Source organism: Anopheles merus, chromosome 2R, assembly GCF_017562075.2.
Source record: "Anopheles merus strain MAF chromosome 2R, AmerM5.1, whole genome shotgun sequence".
NCBI classification, from domain to species: Eukaryota; Metazoa; Arthropoda; class Insecta; order Diptera; family Culicidae; genus Anopheles; species Anopheles merus.
Window position 1 is genome coordinate 36,886,129 of NC_054082.1, and position 21,561 is coordinate 36,907,689.

Consider the following 21,561-nt stretch of genomic DNA (forward strand, 5'->3'; position numbering starts at 1 on the left):
ACTTTGTTTTGTGCATTTTATAATAGAAAAACAAATGTAAAGCATACGACACTTGACACTTGGTTAGAAGGTTCAAGTGTTATTACACCGCAAACACACGCCCTGTACCTACCCGTAGCTTCATGCGCCCGAAATGGAAAGCAAACAGCGTAAACTGCGCCGATCGTTGGATTAAACATTAATCTGCTTTTAATGAAGAAAAACAGTGCAACAAGCCTGGACAAGACCGGGCCACCGAAGCGACGACCGTACGCCGACACGGTCAGTCGCGGGAAAATGGGGTCAGTCAAAATCAAAAATTTAATCCTACTACTGCTGTGCTTCCCCGGCCTTAAGAGGGCCGAATCTTAGCGACTCTAATGAGGTGTAGGCATCGGTGGAGATGGGTTTTTTTTCGCTGGCGTTCGCTGTACAGCAACGGGCCGGGGAGGTTAATTGTTGTTTATTCCAATCATCATGGGGCCGGGGTAGTCGGCCCCATCGAACGAACGAACGAACCAACGCCGTGAACGTTTTTGTGGGGAGGCGAAACTGACGAGGGAATTCCCTTTTTACTCCCTGCAGGAAGCAGGTTATTGTTGATGGTGCTGCTGCTGCTGCTGCTGCTGTCCTCCTTTTTTGCTCGCCCGAATGATCGCGGGTGAAGGAAGATGGTAGTAAAATCCCCGGAAAACGCAAACGAATCCACTCAGATGCAGGGACAGTAGCAGTGCAGAAAGGTAAAGCGTGGTTTTGCAAATGGGCATTCTCAATGAAACAAATCGTTTCCAACTTCTATCTCAGGAAGGCTTCAGAATTTTGTTTCCCCTTTTGGGTATTTACGAATTTCTTTTTGACTGAATTTTAAAGATAAACGCTCGAATTTTATATCTACACTGCAAAGAAAACATCCCGGTGAATACTTATTTAACGCTAAAAAAATAAACAAATCGTTGTTTGTTGTATTCTTGATTAGCTCATGGACGAGTCTTTTTTTTACCCGAAAGTTTTATCCGGAAAGGAAAAACAGTTAAATGTTGTACTGCGGTGAAAAGTATAATATATCCAATAAAACGGAAAAAGATAAATAAAAAGCCTTTGCGATTAGATACTCTAAAAAATAGTAAATTTTAAACATTATCGATAATTGTATCTGCTAATTAGACACGGAAAATCCAACCCGAAAATTGAATATTGTACACAGGAATACAGACACACAGGCTAAATTTTTCATCATTTTAACTGGGTTTATAGGATCAATTAAATTAATTGATTTTGAGTTCAAATGTAACAAGGACTTAATTAATATAAAATATCTATAGCATTGCGAGTAATGTAAGATCGAGTATTTTAAAGTTCTGTAAATAAAGGTTACATTGAGTTTTAAGGAGGATAATTAAAAAATGGTTATCAGAGCACATTATCATAACATAAAAAGCTATAATTCATGGCACATTTCAAATATTCTAGTTGGAAAAATATTGTTTTAATAAAAACTGGCTGAATTTTACGAAAACATAACACAAATTTAAAAACAAACTCAGGATATTGTTATTCAATATATACTTTGATTTATTATCCGTGCTATTCGAGTATCCGGGTGTGGTCGAGTCGCGGATAAACGAAGCTCTACTGTATTTTTAGGAATAATGGAGTCTTTCACAATCAGTGTCTAGTCAGATTTTTTTTTACATTAAATTTGACAGTTGGTGGCTGAAATCATATCAACACTTCATTCTTCATCACACACTCCAACCTTTTGACGTGCGCCAACAATCGTTACGCACTGTAGAGCCAATCAGTGCATCCCCTCCCCTCTCCCCTTTGTCCCTTCCAAGTCAGCCTTCTAAGAGCCAAGATGATGAGTCGCTCATGATGATCTTACACGGATTACAAAGAACGCGCTGGCTGCCGGCATTCCCGACGCGAAAGGTCGCAGGAGGGAAGGGTCAAAGACGCACTGCAACGGGATCATTGTGAGGAGGGGCGGGGAGGAGAGAAGTTAGCATCGAAATCATTCTGACTGTCGTTCGGGGAAGGAGGAAGGCAGGCGGCCAGAGACAAAACAACATAGCGGGATTTTATTTCAGCCGTTTGGTCTGTGTGTGTGTGTGTGTGTTTGTTGCTTCTTCTCGATCGCGCTCATTCCGGTTTTGCCTGGATGGCCGGCGAACGCGCTCACGGAGTCATATTAAGTGGTGCGCCCGCGGTAAGCCGCTAACCATCTTCCCACACCGTCCCACCGGCCCATCTCCCCTCAGCACAGCAGCAACAGCAACAACAACAAAACATAACATTCCCCCCCTACCTTCCTCTCCCAATTGCCATCGCCACGCCGCACCACCGTAAGAAGGCTAATCGGGGATCCAAACACACACACACACACACAGCCACACATTTGCACGAGCGCACGCGCCTTCAGGTTCCAGGCGACCAGGCCGATGGAGAACATTGGGGATGGATGGGAGGCCATCCCTGCCCCCCCCCCCCTCTCCCGTCCCTCCCTCCCTCTACCCAGACCACAAACAAATCCGAATCGAAACCGTTCACGACACGTTTGCGCATGCTCTGGCGCTGCGTTTGTGGAGCGCAGCTCCAGGTTGGACAAGCCGGCCGGCCTGGCGACGAACCGGCCGGTGTTTGGCCTCGTTTTTGGTGCTGGATTTGGTAAGCGCGTTTTGGGCGGGCCGAATTCACCGAATTTAGATGCGTTAGAACCGCTACTGCGAGTGTGTGTGTGTGTGTGTGTGTGTGTGTGTGTGTGTGTGTGTGTGTGTGTGTGTGTGTGTGTGTGTGTGTGTGTGTGTGTGTGTGGAGTAAATAGAACTGTGATGGGTTCAGGTGGCACGATCTAACCTGTTCGCTGTTGGGCTGCATCGGGGAAGTTGGCGGTTTCCGTTCTTTTTCCCACACTGCAAAACATTTAAGAGTTCGTTTTCTTACTTTAAATTTTACCCATTCGCTAATTCGAAAGTTGAGGTCATCCCCGGAACCATCTTCGAGCGATTATCGATGGTTTCAGCCCCTTATCAGCCTCCTTTCAAAGGCGTCATTAAACCGCTTATCGAAAAACTGCATTCGGGTCAACTGAGGACAATTAAATCACGTATCTCGCGAAACCATACGGAAGTAATAATCATAAAACTCCATTTCATCGTGTGTGTGCTTTTGCGTTCTGTTAAAATCTTTGCTTCGCCATGCTTTTTGGGGCGGCTTTCTGTTGGCTCGGGGGGGTTGCATGAAGCGAAAGGGTCGCGAAATAAAAGGCTCAATAAAGTACCGTTCTGAGGAGGAAAGGCAACAAAACCGGTCACCGGTGGTCTGGGGCAGAACATCTGCAAATTCATTACAAAGTGAGGAGTGGATGATGAAACTCATTCTCAAATTTGCACACTTTTTGGTAGAAGACGTGTTTGGGTTGCTTTCCAGCCGTTTGTTTGAACTGATTCGCCTAGTCAGATTTTACTAATTCGTTGGCGCGTGTTCCCTCTGTTCCTCTGTACCATCCCGGCTATGCTATTGCCTGTGTGTGTTGCATTGCAAAGGGTCAATATCCCGCTCTTCACAGTGACAAACGGTTCAAATTTCGCTGTCATAAAACTCACAATCAACCCCGCCGATCAGCCTGAGATGATGCTGACAACAACGGCGCAGACGGTGGGGAGGAAGCGATCGCAAAACCGATCGATAACATCCACACCCCGCATGCAAATTAGGCGGGGATGGTCGGTAAACCAGCCAGTTCTTTTCTCATTTTCGGGCACCGCTGCTCTTGGATCGGGACAGGAAACGGCTGCGCAGCCATAAAATCAGCACACGATCAGCGGCGGCAGTGGAAAGGGAGCGAGAAGCGAGCCGTTGCTACTGATCGCCGGTCATTTTCTGCACTATCGCTAGCCTCGATCGGCGGTGGGAGGAATGGCAAACAACCGGACCAGACAGGATTAACACATCCATCAGTCCCCGGGGCGACCTGTTCCGGAGTGTGGCTCGTTATGACGTCAAATGGCAGCGGGACTGGGATGATGCGAACCAGCTGAGCCCGGCCGAAACCGTGCAATTATTTGCGCTTTCTTCCAAACCTCATCCTCATTTCATCGCGGGTTCGCGGCCTTCCCAACGTTGAACTGTTTATGAGCTTTTAAACGGTGGATTTTCCGTCCGCTGGCAAACAAATGCGAAAGAAACGCGGGTGATTTCATGTTTTGTGTTGCGGTGATTCCGGGCGCGTGGGTCAGGCAGTTTACAGTCAGGAATCGTAACGGAAGTGGGATTAGCCACCGTTTGCCGGCTGTGTGGCGGGCTCGAATGAGGTGAAGGAAAACGGCTGATGAAAACGGTCTGGAGCGTTATAATGCTTTAGAAAAGTATAATTTGTTTGGATGTTTTGTCCATCGTTGTCTATCGATTCGCAACTTCAAGGATTTCCTTTATTTGACAGGATACAAAAGTCTTCTTCATCTATTTGGCGTAACGTCCTACGCGTACATGCCGGCCTATACAGGCTTTCGAGATTTAATTCATTACCACGTAGCCGGATAGTCAATCCTTGCTACGGGGGAACGGTCCATTCTGGTCTTGAACCCTTGACGAATGCAAAAGTAAAGATTCGATAAAAATTACCAGTTAATTGTTGAATTATTTTTATGCATTTGAAAATAAAACGAAAGAATTGAATTAAAATGGCAAAATGTTTGGCAGTTTTTTTTGTTTTCTACACACAATTTTAAAGTAGAAAATGAATGATTTGTTTTACCACTATTATTATGAACGAAATTGATTAATATTGATTTTTCAAAACAGTAAAATAACGGTTAATAATCTCTAAATTCTGCCAAATACTGCCAATATTCATCTAAAGCTGTATTTTGTCTATGAAAAACATACCAAAATCACAACCGTAAATTTAAATGAATTTCATGAAAATCTAATGAAATATTTCATGAAACGCTTTCAATTTGACCAGCGGAACTCTGTGAGCGTGCTCCAACATATTTCAAACGATACTCACCACTCATTTAGCCGTTGGTTTTGATAATGGGAGGTACAATTTAAAACATGCGATTTCCGACAAAAATTAGGCTCGATTTAAGCTTCATTTATTGGATAAATTTCTAAGGCACTTTATTCAAAGTTTTCTAAAAATCTTTAAACAATTACATGAGTAACACCCACCAATGAAACATAACACAAAATTTTTGACTTTAAATTTAAATTTTTTTTATTAACACACTTTTAAGCGTGGAAAGAAAATGTATTTGTGATATTTTGCGACATGAAATTAGCATTAACATCAAACATAATTTGTTTTTAAATATACATTCTATATTTTCGTCTGTTTTTAGCATGCAATCTTTTGTTCCTTTATTGACAATATTCTTAAACTAGAAATCTTTCCACACTGTTCCGTTCAATAGTAGGTTTCTTTTTTTTTGGCCCATTTACTTTCCCGTTCCGTTACACTGGCAAAACGAATCACACTGTCTTAAGTGTTAACAAATGGCCCAACTTTACCTGCGGCACTACGCTGTGATCATTGTGATTGTAACGAGCATTTCACAGTCAATAAAACCAATGGGAAGAAAAGCAGGGATGCTCTTCAAAATAAACCTTTTTGCCTTATCTATCCTCTAGTCTTTGCTGCTTATCGATAGGAACGGATTTGGATGATTTAATATTAACGCATTAAGCAGTCGCATCATCTGCTGTTCTTGTCTTTTGCAAACAGATTTGGAAATGTTTTCCGAACGATTTTTACAAACAAATCCTGCTCCAATATTTTTGTTTTCCAACTAACAATTACAATCTATCTGGTTTGATGTTTATTTTCAAATGTGTTTGCTTTGCTTGCTGACAAGCACAAAAACACGCGCATACAGCCGAGAGTGATGGTTGCTATTTTCAATAGAAAAACAGCAAACCCAACAACAAGCTCGACAAAAGTTTTGTTCCACTTTAATTTTTTCATCTTAAAAATCTATTATAAAGGACGAGATTTGTTTCATTCATAGTGCTACTAATGTATGTGTAGAGCTACATTCTCAATCAGCCAAGCAAAGAAAAAAAAAACTTCCCTCAAATCGTATCAACGTCTCAACACTCTTTGTATAATCATACAACTACGATTAGAAGATGTGCGATTGCGGTACGCGCGACGATAGAGAAAATCTGAAATATGCATCGCGAAAAGTGCTCTTAAGACCTAACATAGAAACAGCACGACAATAATAAATCAAAAACTGACGCAATCATTCAGGATGTCACAGGGCATGAATTGATCCTTACAGCATAAAGTGTAAATATGAGTGACTGGTCCCTTTTCCTGCTACGTTTGGTTGCTTTGTCTTTTCTTTTTTCAGGTGGCTTCTTCTTGTCAAAGTTAGTGTGTGACCAAAGGGCGACTCGCCACCGGCCCCACGGGATGGAACGCTGTTGATCCCGTTCACGATTCACGCTTCACCGATGGAGGAGCTATAGGTATATATATATATATATATCGGTAGGCTTACTTGTCTAACCCGTAGCTTCTAGGTTTTCGCTTGTCACACGCGCAACGTACGTTATCTATCACTTTGGGGGAATTGCTTTTTTCCAGTTAAGGCGTGGTTTGGTATCACTTAAAACGCTAAAACGCCACCGAAAATCGAATCAGTCAGAATTTCGAACACGCAACAGACGGGCAGCAGGGCCACGTCTCATGGAATCTCACACAGTACCGCACAGACCGGGGAAGGTGGTCTGCGCGTTGTTTGTTTTGTTTTTGCTACAAATGCTGCACGTTTCCGCTTTGGGCCTCACTTATCAGTGCTGTGCCTTCACGTGTTTCACGCTTTAACGATCGTCACATTGCGGCCCTCGATCAGTGGTGCACTCTCCGGTTCGGCCGATTGCGGCGACTGGGGACGATCGGGCAGCGGTTGCTTTTCCGGCTTTTCGAGCAGCTTGTCCACCAGCACGATTGCGGTGGCCGTTGTCGCTTTGCCGTTCTTCTGCTTGTCGCCCGCCCCGAGCAGAGGCTTCTCGTTGGAGAGTGCGAACGAACGGACACCGTTCAGGGCGGCCGGATCCTTGGTACCGATCGTACCGGCTACGCGCCGCCTTCGGAAGAACGTACGCTCCAGTGGGATCCAGAGCAGCATTAGCGCACCGAACACTACCATTGCGATGCCACAGAGCCGCACGATCGAGGGTATGGTTAGCGCTTGGCCGATTTCGCCCGCCAGCTCGGAGGGCATCAGCACGTGCTGCTCGAACCATAGCACGGGCAGGAAGACGCGTTTCACATCGGAGAAGAGGCTACCGGAGCAAAAGGAAGGGATGTGTTAGCAAACGGTCCATTACATTGCCATTCTTCGCCAACTTACTTGATGTTCTCGTACGGTTCAATCATAATGTTTAGCTGCAAGCGTGCGGCTACGTCCAGCGGCACCGAGGTGGTCTGTAACGAATCGTTCCCAACAAAAGCAGTTAGCACCATTTGCGCTACCTCACCACACCGTAAGAAGCAAAAGCTTACCGGCTCCATGGACATGTAAAACTGATGCTTATCCTTGGACGGGCTCAAACCCTCCACCTGGTCGAGATAGAACGGATCGGCACCGTAGTAGTGCGGGAAGGACACAAACACGGGCGTACCGAACCGGCAGGACGAAATGTTCAGCACCCCCGAGGGCACGATCTCGCCCGCACTGAAGCAGGCCGTCTCCGGGTAGAGCGTCCCGTTGTCGATCGCTCTCCGATCGCCCGAATACTTGTACGCCTTCAGCCCGTGAATGGTGACTTCCTCCTCAAAGTCGAGCGGCAAGCTGCGGCACATGTCGGGCGTGAACAGCTCGATCGGTCGCTCCTTGGACAGACCCGGTGGGTAGAACTCACCGGCCGATCCGTTCAGCATGCCGCACGTACCTTCAAAAAGTCCGTCCGCGGCTTGTAGTTCCATTCGCCCATCTTGCCCAGCATACCGATGTCCTCCACGCCCGTGTGCACGTTGTAGTGGCCGATCAGGTCCGCCGAGTTGTTACGCTACACGGGTTTTTTTTTGTGGAAAGGGAAAGTGTGGTGATATAAGTGAGTGTGATCAATGGTTTTACAACATTCGCTAGTTACCGTGTAGAACCATCCAACACGATCGAACGGTACTTCGTCGGCGTCAAACATGTGTTTGCCCATCAGCACCATATTGTCCTCGTAGCCGTCGAACAGCAGCTCGCCCGCCGTTTTGACTACGTTGATCTTCTGCTCGTACACGTTCAACCCCAGCGAGACACCCTTCTGCTTGAGGTAGCCCCAGTATTTGGACCGTTTGGCTGCCGACTGCAAGTGACCAGATTGAAATGGGAATCCGTTAGCGATCGCAGGTGTTAAAGGGAATTTGGGACAATCGTTTGAAGGTGATAGATCTTGCTTAATTTAATTGAAAATATGAAAAGATCTAATGATGAATCAAAAAGGTCCTTCTTAAATAAGATTTAGGCTTAAAAATACCTTCGTTTTTAGACTGAAACGTGTAATTATGTACGTTTTTCAGGTTTTCTTAAACACTTATCAATGAAGATCGAGTGATCTTATCTTACGTATGTTAAGGCCGTAACGGAAAATTCAAAATGCCTAGCTCCTAGTCCTTATCTTAACAGAAGTTGCAGCCCGTGAAAAAGGTTTTAACGATCAGTTTTCATGGTATTATATTTGTATCTGTATTATAATTCAATTAATTTGAGCTTCTTGTAATCAATAGTCATGTATTGCCTATATGTTCTAAATTAATGATTCAAATCAAATCCAATCGATGGAAGTTACTACGATTGGAAGGAACAAACTGTGAAGCTGTACAGGTTTCATCCCCAAGCTCAGTAAACTTCCCAACAGTGAATCACAGTACGATCACATGTTACGAAACCACTCAGCAGTGCGGATAGGAGTTCGTTCCATATTGTTTGATGCATTAGCATGTTCATTAACTCCAGTCTTAATAGCCGGTTCCGCCACACACTGCTCGGATTGTCACGGTGGTGCATTATAGCAGTAATAGGATTGTCAATCCACAGTTCGCACTCAAGCATTGGGGGACTTTGGAATTGATCGTGATCGTGATCGATCAAATGCCTGAAAGCACATGAGGTAACTTACCACAGCGACAATGTTGATACTACTAATCACATCGTCCAGACTGCCGTTGCTGCCCTCCTCGTCGAAGTAGTAGAGGCTCTTCTTCCGGTAGCTCACGGTCGCGTTCGCATCGTGCCACTCGATGTCCACCTTGGTCGGATGCTCGATAAACCGGTACGGGCCGAGCTCCTCCAGGATCGGTTTCGTCGAGTGGTTGGTAATGTCCTCCGGGTTGGTCCAGTTGAAGAAGTACACGTCCATGGCGAGCGGGAACGGTGGCGACACCCAGGAATCGTAACTGCGCGACCCGGGTCGCAGCTTCAGCTCCTGTGTGCGGGCAATAAGGAAGGGAGGAAGCATATTAGCAAAGCGATGAAATTTCATTCACTCCACATTCAATTGAACCGACCAATCGCGATCGTCCAAGCGCACACCAGCGAGGCAACTGGGGTTAATTGGCCAGTCAATCGATCAGTTCGGGCGAGACCTTTCACAATTGAATTTCCCTGTCACTTTCGGTTCAGATCTTTCATGGCTTTCCCGTGCTTCCCTTTTGGCTGGCTTACCTCGTGCAGTATGTCCTGGAAAATGATCGGGAAGAACAGTATGAAGAAGGTCCCGCTGGCAACCAGCAGCAGTCCGGACGATGTAAGAATACACCGCCGGTTACAGAACTCCTTCACGAGCATCTTGCTGCGTCTCGGTGCTGCTGCTACTCCAGCTCCAGTCGATGGTGATCTGCAAGTGGATGGAATGAGCACGAAATTAAACCAATTGCTAACCAAGCGCTGCTATCGGATTTGATCGTTTGTTAATTAAATTGCCAATGGTGCATCCGTCGGCGTGTGACACAGTTCTCCACCCTGCAGGACCATACAAAGACGCACGTCTGCACCTTTCTTTGTTGTGGGTCATGGGTGCGTGCCGTGGTGCTTGATCTAGATGTGTCCGAGATGTGTGAGATCGTTCCCAGCCGCCTCGGCAAGATGCTGCTCAGCGCGGCACAGGGCGTGTGACATTTTGAATTAACATCAATCAAAATTCAATTTGATCGGCCATCAAGCTATACCCTGCCACCTGCAGTCGCTCAGTGGCACCGGTGCAGCCTTGAACCAGACCCGAGCTCCGGGACGGTACATGAACCATTTATGTACTCATCACGGCGAGACATCAGCTGCACAAAGTGTCTTTATTAGAGGCTGATGGCTCATTACAGCTACAGCTCCACCGCGCTTCATGACCTGTCGGGGCGAGATGTCTTTGACGATAGTTGCCGTAAGTGTACTTTAATCGTTCTCAAAACTGGCCAGAACCTGTTCTTGGTGGGAAGATGTCATTCTATCATCATCTGAGTGTGTTGTTAAGCAAATATTGCCAAAAAAAAAAAACTGGTAAAACAAATTGACATTAAGCAAACAGTATCCGGCTGTATCCACCAAATAAGTACTCGTTTGTCTTATTCTCCCGGGTCTATCGCGATGCTCTTTGTACGTTGGCAATAGATTGACGACCAAACCATGTGAGTCAACGAACATTCCAGCATTACAACATAAAATATCTTCCTCAAAAACAAAACAAAAAAAAAACCCCACACAAACACAGCCATAAGCTAGAGCGTTCAGCGACACCGAATGCGTGACGTTGTTTCATGGTTCGTCGACTGATGATCGTCTGCCAAACGTTCGCGTTGGAACCAAAACAAAACCACACAAACAAATTTAAAACCACACAGTACACACAGCACACTCACACAAACAGACCGGCACCAGTTAATTCACCCATTCATGGATGCTCAATTACATTGTTCGGCGCGCTTGTTCGCACAAACCGATCGTAACGGGGTAACGGGGTAGTGGCGAATGAGATGCCGCCGCTTAAACGCCGCCTTCTAAACTACGCACACATGATCGTCGGTTGGCCAATTTCACAACCAAGCCCTGAAAGTTCTCATGGAGCTTCGCATCCGCAACACATAGCTGACCTTGGCTTTGGTGCGTCAAGGTTGAACTTACCACCCAGTCAGCCAGCCAGCGAGCCAGCCAGCCAGCGAGCCAGCCAGCCATGGAGCCTAAAACGAATCAATCTTAATGAGAAACTAAAGGGAACGTTGTTTTGTAGACGTTTTTTTTTTTTGGTGGCTGCTATCCATGGCTGGCAGACGGATCAAACGTCGGCGAGGAAGCTCGGGAAAACCAGCGCTTGAGCGAAAGATCAGACGCACAAGCGACGTGAGTGAGTGTCTTGCGGATAAACAATTAGCTCCAGGAATGTTCAAGAAGGAGCAGTCATTTAGTTTCTGTCAAATCATGGTTTTTATTAACCGAACGCGGACGATCGCTTAGTGTTGAAAGTGTGTAAAGTGTAAAGGAAGTACTGGGGTAACCATCTTTGCAACGTTCTCATATCGTTAGACCCACGGGAGCTTAACAATTAAGGAAGCGAGATTAATTTGGCCACTGCCTCTGACTCTCTTGATAGCGCTTTCGTTTAACCTTCCGTGATCTTTTAGCCCCACTGGTCAGTTGTTTACTTTGCCCCGATGCTGACGCATCTGACGCGTTGGGAAACATTCATTAGCAAATTTTAAACAAACCTCCGCACGAGCCTGCAAGCAGATCGGGAGGGGAGCGGGAGCATTTTTGCAATCAAACACTCCGAAACGATGATGATAACCACTGCAAGGGGCATGGCTTTTTGACTGGCCGTTTTGTGCGGCCTCGAATCTCGCGCACATAAACCATGCCCAAATACAACATATTCTCGCACCACCGTGGTTAGGTATGGGTTGGCTCACAGCCTGCGGTTTGATCCACGCAGAATGGTTCCCATTTTGAAATGGGATTTGCTCCACATCCGTTCCACTGCACTAGTTTTTTGTTTGGCTCCCAATCCGTGCGATTTAAGTGTAATCCCGCACTAAAGATAGGGTATTAAACTAAAAATCCCCAAACGATTTAAAGCTCGCACCTGTTGGCTTCTCATCATCAACGCAACCCTTTGCTCAAGGTCGGCGCACAGGTTGAAAAGATTTGAAATCGATCCTTACTGATCGTTTCGACCTGTTTCGACGCCCTTTGCATTGCATCAGATAGTGTCAACCTCACCGTACGCACGTGCACTGCCTCGCGGTGTTTTAATGCGAAAAAGCACACGTCAAAATGTTCATCCTCGTCCTTCCCCCTATTCATATCAAATGATAGACGACTGTCACCGCTTTATTGGTATTATCTTATCGAGTGTACACACAGCGAGGCGATAAAATGCGTAAAGAAGGGTTCGCGCGCTGTGCTCCGTACGATGATAAGGGGAGTATCGTGAAGGGGGTAAACAATAGCGAGAAAAGGGAATTCGACAAAAGCGGAAAAATGGACAGAGTATCATAACACACAAGCCCTGGAATGCCGTCCCACGTTGGAAGTGTGGCGCGATCGTGTCAACAAATCAAAATAATTCACCAACTTATAGGAAGTGAAAATTTGCGAAATTATTCCAAAGCGCAATCATTTCCTCGCACTATTTGCATTAAATTTCGGAGGCACATACATTATCGCTACCGCAAACACAACATAATAGCATCGTTCGAGCCACGCCAATTATCTGGCCGCCTTATCTCACGGCCAATGGTTCCAAATGGTTCGCGCGAGCTTTCGCCTACTCGTGTCGCTTTTGCGTGAACCGTCCGCATTCGATCCGCAGAAGTGGTTTTATTTTTGGCACACTCGGGGTTTAGGCCCAGCCCAACCCTGGGTGGAGTATGGGTATATTGTATTAACGCTACAAAACACGTGCCGGGATTGAGATCGCAACACACGGCTAAAGTCGACCCAATCGGCCAACAATAAATAAGCAACGCAGTGCCGCATCGATCGCATCATCCGTTGCGTGTTTTAAAAAAAGGGAGCAAAACCAAATATTGTTTTGGGGTTTGCGATTGAATTTGAAATGTTAATAGATTAAAACAGCCAAACAACGGTGCACGAGCGCTACCGAAATTCACACGTTAATTGAAATGTACTGTCAAGTTTGAGCGCCACGAGCGTGTTGGAAATGGCCAAACATGACCCACGCGGCGTGGCGTTAAGGCTGTTGCTGGTGCTGCTGCTGCTGCTGCTGCTACCGAAACGATCGATTGGTGTCTTTTTTTTTGTGGGTCACCATAAAGTGCCATCGCCGCGGTGTTTGCATGGGGCGTGTTGGAAAGGTCAACAGTAAAGAATAAACTCAATCATGCACCTTTCGCGCGTGTGTAGGAACGTCAGCGGCCTAAATTAAACCATTCTTCAATTCAACAACTTTGTTATTGTCTCATCCGGAACATCCGGAAGCAATTGTAAACATGAAATTGTATTGTTTTTTTTTGCATAATGTTGTTTTGAAACATTGCTTTCAATTTCGCACTTTCCTTTTCTGGTAACGATAGGGTTTTTTTTTCTTATTCGTTTTGCGATCAGAACGGGGTTATTTGGATTTACCGTGCTCGTATAATTGTTACCAACTCTGAATTTCATATCTCTTGAATGAATGTTTAATTTTTATTGATTTTTTTATCAGTTGATACTGGAAAACGTGTAAGAAAACAAGAGGAAGCGATGCAATTCCTGATTCTTTTCTTGGATATGTTATACATAGGTGGCTAAAAGTTATACGTAGCTAGAATTCAGCTAAAATTCTATCGGGTGGTGACTTTTTGTGCATTTTTTTTTAACTAAGTGAAGCTGTATTAACAATATTTTTGTATACATTTTTAGTTTAGTCCTCAAAATAAGAGTGCAAAGGATTGTTAAAAATTAAAGACTTTTTTTAATCCTAAGTAAAATGCGAACGTCTTCTTTTCAGCCAATGCGAAATGCAATGCGATTCGGGCATTTAAAAGTTTGGAGAGGTCTAAAAATCTGGTCTAATGTGTTAAATACCCATCTAAACCGATCGTTTAAGAGTTCCAATTAGTGATTCCTTTCATTTGACATCTTATAATTAACATTTTGTGTGGTATGTTGTGAAATATAACTAAGCAATAAAATGTCACGATCACTTTCACCCGATCGCTTAATCGCTCTTTATGTTATAAACGTTTTCCAATGATTCTAGCTTAATTGCAATAAAGAATAAAATTCTGAAGATCCACTCAAACTCCCAAATACTAAATCCAATTGCATTAGAGATCGAATAAGCTTACTTTTTATTTAATTTTTGTTTTAATAAGCCATCTCACTAGCATTGGCATTGAATCAAATTCTGCATGCTTGGATCTAAGCTTGAATCTCATTCTGCCCATCACTAATATTCACTACACATCAGCTAAAAGAACCAAGAAACTCATATTATGTTTTACCAAACTCGACCTCGAGACGATGTGATAACGAAGTTGTCGGGGCAATAATTTTATCTAATGTAGTATAACCTGTTTTGTTTACACTTTTTTCCAGTTAGAAAATTTAAGTCCGAATTTTAAATGGCTATCTTAAATGTCCCACACCATCCGCGACCCCAATTGCAAGCAATAAAAAGGCCCATTACAAACTCGAAATCACTCATCGTAGCTTGTTTCTGCCGAATGATTGCATGCCTGCTACAGTGGAAGTCTACTGCACAATAGATGGCTGCTAAGTGTCAGTTTGACAAAATTCTCCTCAACATTAAACTCCCACCAAATCACGCATACGATGTGCCCTTTTGTCGAGGTCCTTAACCGTGTCACTTCAAAAAGGCAACACTTCCTTCCTCGGCTCGGCAATTGGCAAACACTGCAGCCTTTTGTTCGGTGCGGCCCAGACGCGGACAGATCAAACGGTGGGAAATCGTCACCAAAAATCTCACACTGCTCTGCTCTCCTTGCATATTGCAATACGCAATCGAACGCGAAGATCGCGCAACCGCTTTGTTGTAAAGAGCGTGTCTGGCCCGCCAGCGAGACGCGAGGCCCCAAGAAACAGGCTGGTGTCCGCTGGAGAAATTGAGTTACGACGAATTAGATCAATTGTGTGTGGCCTTTAATTGACCAATTGGTGCCGTGGCGAGGTGATGAATTGTGCCGTGCCCGGCGTCGGTTGCCAAAGCGGCAAAGGTAGCAAAGAATAGCGCCTAGCGTTGAACTAGTCGAATCTTGTGCTGCCGAATGTTAGCTGATAACGGAAAAAAAGGAATAAAAACCTACAGCACCCTTGCTTGACAAGTGGCAAGAAAGGAGGTCAACGACATGTATTGACATAACAGAGAGCACGATCGACCGTAATGCTATCGTGACGTTAGTACAGCCTAAATGCACTAACCCTGCTGTACCGTGGTCGTGGTAAATGCATTTCGTTAGTGCGTCCTTGACCGACGCTGTATGCATTAGGGTCCATGGATGTGGTGTGATAGATTATTTCCTTTTTTTTTATTTAAGTAAGATACGAAAACAGGTTTCTCACGCAATGGAGGGAAATTATTCCGAATAAAAACTGGCTAGTTCCAGATTATTAATGAAATGGTTGGAACCGGCTTTTTCGCAGCGGCCTTCCGTTTTGGATCATATCGTCCACCAAATGGTACTTCCCCGGGCGCCCCACAGCATGCCAAAAAATCATCCGACTAAGCGCACACACACAGCTTCTGCGCAGGTTATTAGTCATAGTGCCCGCTAACCTTGGCGGTAAGCGTGCCGAGAAAGGGGGAACCATGATTTGACAAAAATTTGGCAACACGAACACAAAAAGTAGCAATGTCACCGTCGTTGCCATGACTTCACCCTTTTCCGCGTGCTGCGTGTGCTCGTCAATGCCTGAAACCTGGATGTTTCTATCAAGAGCCCATCGATCGTTGGCACCGTTGAACGATGCTTCTCGTCGGATGCGGATCTGACTGACGGGGAAGGGTAAGACACACGAGGAGGCGATATTGTCTTGCAACTAACAACAGTTAAGTCTACGCGACAGCAGTGTTAATTGATTGTTTCACTTGTTTCTTTTAGTACCGGGTACTGGGTGGCGATGGGGTCGTTAGTTCTGGAAAATCGTTTGAAAGACGTCAAAATGGCAAATGTTGTTTACCGTGATCAACCGTGAAGCAGAAAGAGAAGATGACGATGTATAATATTTCCGTAGACTTTTAGAAACGTAAAAACGGGTTAATAATAATGCAAATATTTGGCTAAAAGCTGGCAGATGTGTGGGATTTCCCGTAGTAGTTTCCCTGCCAAGGTGTTATACCCAACTCTTGGACGTGGAACGTTTTAACATTGGAAGGACGACATCAACGACCTTTCAAAGTGAGGATGCAAACGCAGTCAGCACAGAATTGAGTGTTGAACTCATTCTAGAAACAATTCAAATAGAATAATCCCATGAAACGAGTTGCTAAATCAAAATCAAGTCCCAATAAACCACTCCTCCGCAGGTGTTGGGAATCAGCGCCTCCACACAACTAGATATGACGATTTGGGCAAAATATAAAAAAAAACACCTCAGTCGCGATTAGATAGAGCCTACCCTGGCTGGGTTGTCCCTTCTCGAAATTAGTCTTCCCCCTGCCCTTTCCAGCTCGGCAATGAACAATCGTGTGTACAAATTACAACACACACCACACACCAACAACACCTCGAGGGGTGAGCTCCAAACGCGTTTGTCTTATCGCACAGGTGTTGCGAAAACGGTAAGAGAGCCGCAGCAAATGTTGTTTGGGTGATACATGGCTGTTGGTTGTTTTGCTTTTTTTTTGTATTCTTATTAGCCATTTATCAGCACCATGCTATCGCCTTGCAGCAGCAGCAGCAGCAGCAACAAGCGAGTCGATGACTAAACGGAACGGCGGAGGATTGCAATCAGGAACACCTGTACAAATGTTAGATTTCGTGCAGGTAGCCAAATTTCCACACTGTAATGCCGGAGGCCATGGGAATCTTGGGGGACCATTATGACGAACTTCAAACGAGTCTCATTTCACGTGCCTTCTTTGAAGGAACCCCATCAAAGGATCGCTTAACAAGTGTTTAACCCAATTAAGTGCCCGCTCCCGTGTTGATGAATGTGTCTGCTCCCGAGGTGTGAATGAAGTCACGGGGACGAGGTCGTACGATGCGCTGTAGAATCGATCGGAGAATCGTACTGCATCAGGTTGAAGGGCTCGCAGACAGTGCCCTCCCGATTGATGTTGAAATTATTTCCTTCAATCGCTCGTAATCGAACGATCCGGCCACTTCTCCCCTCTTTTACACGACACCATGTCGCACCAACGGAACTGATAAGCTTCCGACGTAAGCGTTGCGATTTCTTTCCGGTCTGCGGTCTACACACAACTGGCTTGCGCCAACCTGGTGCGACAATGCGCCTAGCCAATGGGGAGCATTCGCGCAAAACGTACCGGTTGCCTTAGTTACCGGTGAATCATCAGCTCGCTGCTGTTGTTTGAGGTGTTGTGCAAATATAGAGTTCTTTTTATGGCAAGTCCAACTGCCAGTGTTGGCATAAATGCCCGACACTACGTCACTTTCGGCTAGCATATCTTGAATTTTACACATCGCTGATAGCACAGGCCACATTTGCTGACCTTGCGCATAAATTTAAGCTTTCAAAAATTTCGACTTCGTTATCAATAACTGTCAATTTCAACTAGTAGTCAAAAAATAAGCTAAAGGAACTGGATGGATGCAATTCAACGCGCGTTTTACGTTTCAAGCACGATCGTGATCGCATGCGCCTAATGCGTGTGTAAACTAGCATCCAAATGCTGATGCAACCTAATTTTTGTGAAACTTTATTAGTAAATCGTTTTCCAAACAAGCACTGCAGTGTCACTCTTACCATGCATTTAACACGCCAAAAAAAAAGTAACTGGGCCGGAAAAGAGTAACACGTAAAGTGAGCAGCACCGAAACGTGCACCCGGGCAAGTCAAACGTCAAGCATTCAATTTTACGATTCCCCCGCTGTGTGTTGTTGTTGTTTGGGAAGCAAGAAAATTAAATAAACACAATTTTATCAATTCTAAACAAAGCACAAACGCACACATTCCCATCATTAGAACCATCCTCCTTAGAACCATCAAGGGCGGTGGACAGCGATTGACCAGGAATTGAAAGCGTTTGGAAGAAAACGGTCGCCTCCAAAGCAGCTGCGTTGCGATAATGCCAAACCGTGTGAGCTGAGCCGGGCAGAGAGTGGCCAAAGATTCGCGGTTTCGCGGAGGTTCAAGGTTGTGCAGCAGTGGCCCCAAAACGGGGAGAGGGGTCGTAAAATTCATTTGCTTGTGTGCTATCAATTGCCTTGCGTTTACATCGTCGCGATCGTGTCAGCCGCCCTCTCTCGACTAGACCCGCACATCACACAACGCGTCATTAAAAGCGAAGAGCAAACAACATACAATAAAAAAAAAAACAAACTCTCCCGTAACCCTGTTCACCCTTTTTCCCATGATGATTAGAAGGATTCGTTATTGGTGAGCGACGTGGGACGAAACGGTCCCCGCGGGTGCATCCTCCCGGCGATAGCTCTCTAATCATTTCGAAGGGTTCTGAAACCAGAAAACTAGCAGCAGCAATACAAAAAAATAAAACACAGAAATTGTCAGCCCAGATGTAATGGCCAAGCTTGTTCCCCACACAAGCAGTTATTATCTATTGGAGAATGTATTATCAGCAATGCGACGGCAGCACGCGGGCCGCGATAGTTTCCGCGTCTTGTCCGAAGTTGACAGCAAACAGCGATTACATTACGGACATGTGTAGAGACGTGTGCCCGAGTGTGATCGTTTTCGCTCTTTCTCTCCCTGTCTCTCTCTCTCTGTTACACTTTCTCTCTGTGCAGGATTCTAATCTCGGGCAATGTTGGTCATCTGTTAGGGGCAGCAGATTGCAACGAATCCAGAGCACATCGTGCCCATTGCTCCGTTCCGTCCAACCACGGATTTGCTGTTTTGCGAAATTTCAAAATTTACGTGATTTTGATTAGCTTTTACTGTCCTCAAAAAAATATTTGTCCTGTCCTTTGAACGGTTACATGAAACGGGAGACTTTGCATCTTCACACTCTGGGAATTGTCTTTGTATCAGTGTAGAGTGATCTGAACAGATCAGCGCACTGGCAAGCAATTTATTTCATCAAGCAGCGATAATGTATGCTGCTGCACCCCCATCTCCGGGGTTAGAGTGTTGGGAGCGCCAACAGCATATGGCCAAGCAGAATTCTCGAGGCGTAATTGAGTCCCGGCCATCATCCGCGATCTGTCACGAGGGGCAGATTACACAGCGGCACGGCACATGAGAGGAGGTTTTGGGAAGAAACGGAAACGAGCAAACGGATCTCGAAAGTGAAGCTTATCGGTAGTGTCGTGGTGTATCACCAATCGTTAAAACCCGATTTTGATAGAACACCAAAGTCCACCAAAGTGACAACACTTTATCAGACCGGGCCAGATAAGGCAATCCAATCCTCGGCAGGCTCTTGTTACCGGCGAACGAGACCAACGACCCTTTTCCGACGGACGATGGATTTTTTTCTTCTCCCCCTTAAGCTTAGCTTTTGAGAATCCGGGCAAGGAACGCTTCAAGTGTGGTTTGTTGGAAGTTATTTAACACTCCAGACGCGATTAGATAGTTCAAGTGTGTGTGTGCGTGTGTGTTTACTAACCTCACTTTACCGATGTCACCGTTGGTGTGGTTGCCGTTGCTGGCCAGCTGATAGACGACGGTGGCTTTCTCCGTGTCAGCGGCCGGATGTTGCCCCGATTGCAACATAAAAACCTTCTCTTCCTTAATCACTTCCCAGTGCGGAGGGCGGGTCGTTAAACCCGGTTCTTCTATTTTGGAGGCTTCCGAAGGACCTCCAATTCCACCCCGAAGCGCGAAGATCACACAGCCTATTCAGCACACACACAAACACACAGCAAACTGTCCTTGACGCGTGTATCCTTGGTAACGGCGGGAGAGCAGCAGATTTGCATCAGACGCTCTACACGCACACAATGCCCCAAAATGCGTCTTCTTCTTGGTGTAAGTGTTTGCTTGGTTTGCCAACGAAATAAAAGGGTTCGCCTCGGACGGGTTTTGCGCTGCGGGTCGCGAATAAAACAACGCGTATGCTGGGAAACGCAAAAACTAATGCGATGCGCGCGTTTATATTTGCGTATATGTGTGTATGTGTGTTTGCGTACACTTTCTTTGTTCGTACAAGACGTTATTATTTCCCTGGATAAATAAGTTCTTCCGGTCGCAGTTCTAATTTATCCTTTTTCTCTCGCTCACTCTAACTCCCTCTCTATCTCGAATGTCACGCGATTTTTGTGTGCGCTATTTTTCGCCACTTTTAAGCACCACGCATCTGTCACGGGAACACTGACTGACGCCGGTACGCGTCACGAATGCACATGTGCACGCAGGCGGATTGCAGCGCTCAAGGTTGCCACCGTTCAACGCACTCCGAGTCCGAGGAATGATGTTCTAAATTTATTTCTCTCCCTTACTTGCAACGCGAAACTGTCACGCTGCGGTCACTTGTTTACGCCACTAAGCCACGGAAACGCGGAACCCTTCCCGAACCGTACTGCGTGCGGCACACCAATGACCGGGACTAGCCGAAATTCCGAAACAGATGTTGCCTTGCCCCCTGCAGCCACACACACACACACTGTGTTTGTTTGGTCTTTTGGTTCCGTTTATCTCGTTTCACACACACACACACACACACCCGTTAGATATCCGCGATTATGCTGCACGTCGCTTTATCTAGCTGATAACATTTCGGGCACACAGAAACGGGTACGAGCGGCAAAACCGTTGCAACACGGGACACGGCTTGATGCAGGTGGCCAATTGCACTTACGCGGGAATGTGCGACAGTTCCCAGAAGCAAATCGTCACACTTTTCGGCAACGACGACGCACACCGAACGTGTAAGCAACCCGTTGTCTGTGGTACGCTGAGCTGCGTGTGCCTCACTGCTGTCGAGAGCAGAGGAGAACCTAACCGCGACGGCGTCCGCTTAATGATTGACCGAGCCGTACGGACGAGCGTCGGTATGAAATACCCTTGGCCGGCCGAATACGCACACTGGCTCTGGCCAAACACTAACACACACGCACACACATGCACACACGGTGATCGTGTCCTGGGCGCAGCCGAAACGAGGATGAGAGTGTGCTGCGTGCGGTGGTGCCTTTCCTCCGTCGCTGGCCGTCGCTCAAATCTCGCTCTAACGAACTGCCCTGGGGATGCAATAGATAAGGCGACGAGGCACGACGGGGCGGACGCGCGGGAAGCACTATGGTATTTAGAACGAAGAAACTGGCTGTGATTGTGGATCTATTTTTAGAAAGTGTAATTTTGATGACAATTATTTGATGATTATTTGTAGTATTGTATGTTGTTATTCACTTTATGGTAGTTAAAACATGGCGATTACTTATATATAAAAAAAAAAACATTACATAAGCGAACATTACATAAGCAACATTTACACTTTACATGAGTGTAAGCATTGGTGTAACCAATTTATAATTAATCAATGTTC

At 45.7% G+C, this 21,561-nt stretch overlaps 1 protein-coding gene across 1 annotated transcript; it reads right to left on the minus strand.

Annotated features, from left to right (window-relative positions):
- Positions 1 to 5,282: 5,282 nt before the first annotated feature.
- On the minus strand, positions 5,283 to 21,176 carry LOC121588300 (protein peste-like). The gene is given in 8 exon segments (XM_041906056.1): positions 5,283 to 7,275; positions 7,344 to 7,417; positions 7,496 to 7,893; positions 7,896 to 8,001; positions 8,086 to 8,292; positions 9,106 to 9,411; positions 9,651 to 9,822; positions 19,684 to 21,176. Coding segments are annotated over 8 exon segments (1,842 nt in total). The 5' UTR covers positions 19,791 to 21,176; the 3' UTR covers positions 5,283 to 6,803.
- Between the last annotated feature and the right edge of the window lie 385 nt (positions 21,177 to 21,561).